Genomic DNA, 3,847 nt, shown 5'->3' with positions numbered 1-3,847 from the left:
CAAGTCTGCCCATTTCATTCCTCGGGTGAAGTATACTGCAGAAAAGTTAGCCGAGTTATATATAAGTCAGATTGTGCGACTACATGGAGTTCCTATTTCTATCATATTAGATCGAGGTTTATTATTTACTTCTCACTTCTAGAAGGCATTACAACATGGTCTGGGTACTCAGTTAGATATGAGTACAGCCTTTCACCCTCAGACTGATGGCCAGTCTGAGCGGACAATTCAGGTGTTGGAAGATATGCTTCGAGCGTGTGTGATTGATTTCGGAGATAGATGGGATCGACATTTACCCTTAGCGGAGTTTTCCTATAATAACAGTTATCACTCTAGTATCAAGATGGCCCCATTTGAGGCGTTGTATGGTAGACGGTGTAGATCTCCGATTGGTTGGTTTGATTCGGTGGAGATGGAATCTTTGGATATAGACTTGCTTCGAGATGCTATGGAGCAAGTTCGTATGATTCAATATAGAATGTTGACAGCCCAGAGTCACAGAAGAGTTATGCAGACCAGAGAGTTAGAGCCTTAGTGTTTATGGAGGGTGATCATGTTTGGCTCCGAGTATCACCCATGAAGGGTGTGATGAGGTTCGGAAAGAAGGAAAAGCTAAGCCCTAGGTTCATTGGACCTTTTGAGATTTTGAGCCGAGTGGGAGAGGTGGCCTATAAGTTGGCCTTGCCACCTAGTTTGTCGGCAGTTCATCCTGTTTTTCATGTCTCTATGCTTCGGAAGTATATTCTGGATGAATCTCATGTTCTTTCACTTGATTTTGTGGAGTTGGGTCCAGACTTGATATTTGAGGAGGATCCTATAGCTATTTTTGATAGGCAGGTTCGAAAGCTTAGGACCAAGGAGATTGCTTCAGTGAAGGTGCAATGGAAGCACCGATCAGTGGGAGAGGCAACTTGGGAGACCGAGTCTGACATGCGTGCCAGATATCCTCAACTTTTTGAAGCTTCAGGTACTTTCTTTCACTTTGTGTTCGAGGACGAACATGATTTTTAGTGGTGGATAATGTGATGACCCAGAAGGTCATTTTTGGTAATTTAAATATCCGTCTAATTTGAGTGGATTAATTAATGAGTAATTATATATAAATGACTTAACTAATAGTTAATGGGTTAAAGTGATAATTTATAGAAAATTCTTTACCACTAGGCCCATGTATTAAAAATAAGTTAGTGGGTTTGTCAGTTTTGATAAACAATTAAATTTGAAAACAAAATAGAGATAGTTAGAAAACCAGGAAGAATAAAGAAGCGGCATCATCGTTCCAGGTAACCTTAAGCATAACTTTAAATCTGTTTGTTTGAGATGGTGACTGAGTATATGTATACATATTACTATTATATTAAATAGAAGAAAAAAGAAAAAAAAGAATGGGGCAGTCATTCAACGTGACTTTCTCGGAAAAATAAAAAAAAATTAACAAAAAAGAGAAAAAGAAAGAATGGGGCAAATATTGTTAGGGATGTATTTTGTGGTTAATGGCAGCCAATGATTGGTCATAATAGCTAATCATTGGGCTGCAGTACAAGGTGTCAAGCAGAAGGAAAAAGAAAAAAAATCAGTTCTACGTTAGTACTGTTTTAATAAAATCAGTGGTGTAAATTTTATATTTTGGTCATTATGATTCAAGTTTTGATAGGTTGGCATGTGTACTTAAGTATTATATGTACAGTAAGTGAATATCATTAAAATTATGATATTGGGAAGGAATTAATTGGAATTTAATCCTTGGCTTGAAACATCAAAATCTATGATAGTTGAAATGTTAATTGACATCAAGAATTACAAACTTGATTATAAATGTGAGAGTGTTGATAGTTTTGAAATCTTATTGTGAATATATATACTTGCATAGATTGCATCGATTTGGAAGCTCAATGGAAAGGGAAGACTCAAGTCCAAGAGTGATTATTCGATTGGCTAAGGCAAGCGGATTTCTAAACTCTTGTTAAGCGTATGAGATTCGTGTATTTCCTTGTGTGGTGTTGAGAATGATTTGGAGACTTATTGCTTATTTGTTGGTGTTGTATTCCTTGTTACAAATTGTGTTTTGTTATCAAAATGGCTATCTCCTTATTTTTATTGTAGTATGTAATTCACACTAGATCTGAACATGGTTGTGATAAGAGTTATGTGATATGATGATGTACTATTTCGAGGGTCGTATCGCGCGCCGCGATGGATATTTTATTTTGAGGGACGTATCGCGTGCCGCGACGGTTACTATTATCGAGGGTCGTGTCGTGCGCCGCGACTGATGCATCGACAGATTTGTCCCCCATGGGTCCCGAACTGAAAGACAGCGGGTGTGTACCGTTAAGAAAGACATGCATCACTATATTTGACATTGCATCTCATGGCATTGCACATTTTATTATTGATGTACTTGAACACGTGTTTTTCTGATCTTGTGGGTATTTCTCTGTGAAGCTTGTGACTGTTGAATATTGAGTTGTTATTGAGAATGTGTAAACTGATAGAGTATGTTTATTGAGTTGTGTGTTTGGTAAACTGTAAACTGTTAGGTTGTAGCGTGGAGGTTTAGATAGGTTGTAAGGAGTACACGTATTTTATCACTTAACTTGTGTTTAGAGGTTTGCATGTTGGGTACCGCGTGGTTTGGTACTCACCCCTTGCTTCTACAAATTTTTGTAGGTTACGAGCCCGGATCTTCGTGATACATGTCTTTCTTTTCGTTTTCGAGGCATCTTGTGGAGGGTTGTGAGGTAGCTGCTTGTCATCTCAGCGAACTTTCCTACTCCAGTTTATGAATTTATTTTTACTTGAAAGACAACTTCAATTTAGACTTTTATTTTATTTCAAGTTTAATATTTACATTAGAGGCTTGTGCACGTGACAACCTGGTTTTGAGGATTGAAATAATATGACTTGGTTTTTTAATAGGAATTGTTGTTGGATTGTCATTTACTTCTGCACTTTGTTAGATATTGGGTTTTAGGCTGACTTATCTTGGTGGGATAAGACGAGTGTCATCACACCCATTTTTGGGTCGTGACAATGGCTCCCTCCTTTTTGATTTTATATGAACTTATTTTTATTTCATTTCAAAAAGAAAAAAACTTCTGAATTTTAAATTTTATATAGCATATTAAAGATCACAAAACTAAAAATATTTCAATACACAAAATTTAATTTACATATAAATTTTATTTTTTATTGGTTCCACCTAATATTATACTTGATAAATAATTATTAAGAGAAAAGCGTAATCATTATTTACTTTTCATATAATAAATTGATATCACAATAACTCATAAAAAAATGAAGAAGTAACAAAAATGAGGTAATACTTATAATAATACGTAAAGATGTTTGTAGAACTAATTTAATTTTCTTATTACCATTCTTGGTAGATTTTTGCTTGCATGAGTTATATTTTTACCATTGATCATCATTCACATCAAATATAGAAAGATATTTCTAAAATTGTTTATTCTTGGTCATCTTTAATATAAATATATCATTTGATTCATTTTTATTTATAAAGTAACTTTTAATATCTTTTTCTTTAATTTCAATCTAATATATATTATTAATTTTATCACACTAATTTATTTTCAAGTATATTAATTAGAGCCAACATAAATATTGAAATAATTAATTCATTATTATTTTATATAAAAAGTAGACTTTTTTTTATAAGCATAATGAATAGAAAAAATATTAAGAATTAAATTAAAGTAATAGTAAATAAGAGTAATAATAAAATAAATATCATAGTAACTCACAAAAGAAATAAAAAGAAAATGAAGTAATAACAAAATAAGTTAATGATAATAACAATAACTTAATATGTTTCTAGAACTATTTA

General features: G+C 33.5%; 1 protein-coding gene across 1 annotated transcript; it reads left to right on the top strand.

The window, feature by feature from the left end:
- The first annotated feature begins 540 nt into the window (after positions 1-540).
- On the top strand, positions 541-1,011 carry LOC138340299 (uncharacterized). The gene has a single exon (XM_069292012.1). The coding sequence runs from the start codon at positions 541-543 to the stop codon at positions 1,009-1,011; it is 471 nt and encodes a 156-aa protein (XP_069148113.1).
- Positions 1,012-3,847: the final 2,836 nt, after the last annotated feature.

The sequence above is a fragment of the Solanum lycopersicum genome, chromosome 12 (genome assembly GCF_036512215.1).
Source record: "Solanum lycopersicum chromosome 12, SLM_r2.1".
Lineage (NCBI taxonomy): Eukaryota > Viridiplantae > Streptophyta > Magnoliopsida > Solanales > Solanaceae > Solanum > Solanum lycopersicum.
The sequence above is the reverse complement of the archived record's forward strand: the minus strand, read 5'-3'. Positions and strand labels throughout refer to the sequence as shown.

What these genes read in the sequence shown, in the direction of transcription:
- LOC138340299 (XM_069292012.1), top strand. Translation starts at nt 541, where the DNA reads ATGGAGGGTGATCATGTTTGGCTCCGAGTATCACCCATGAAGGGTGTG.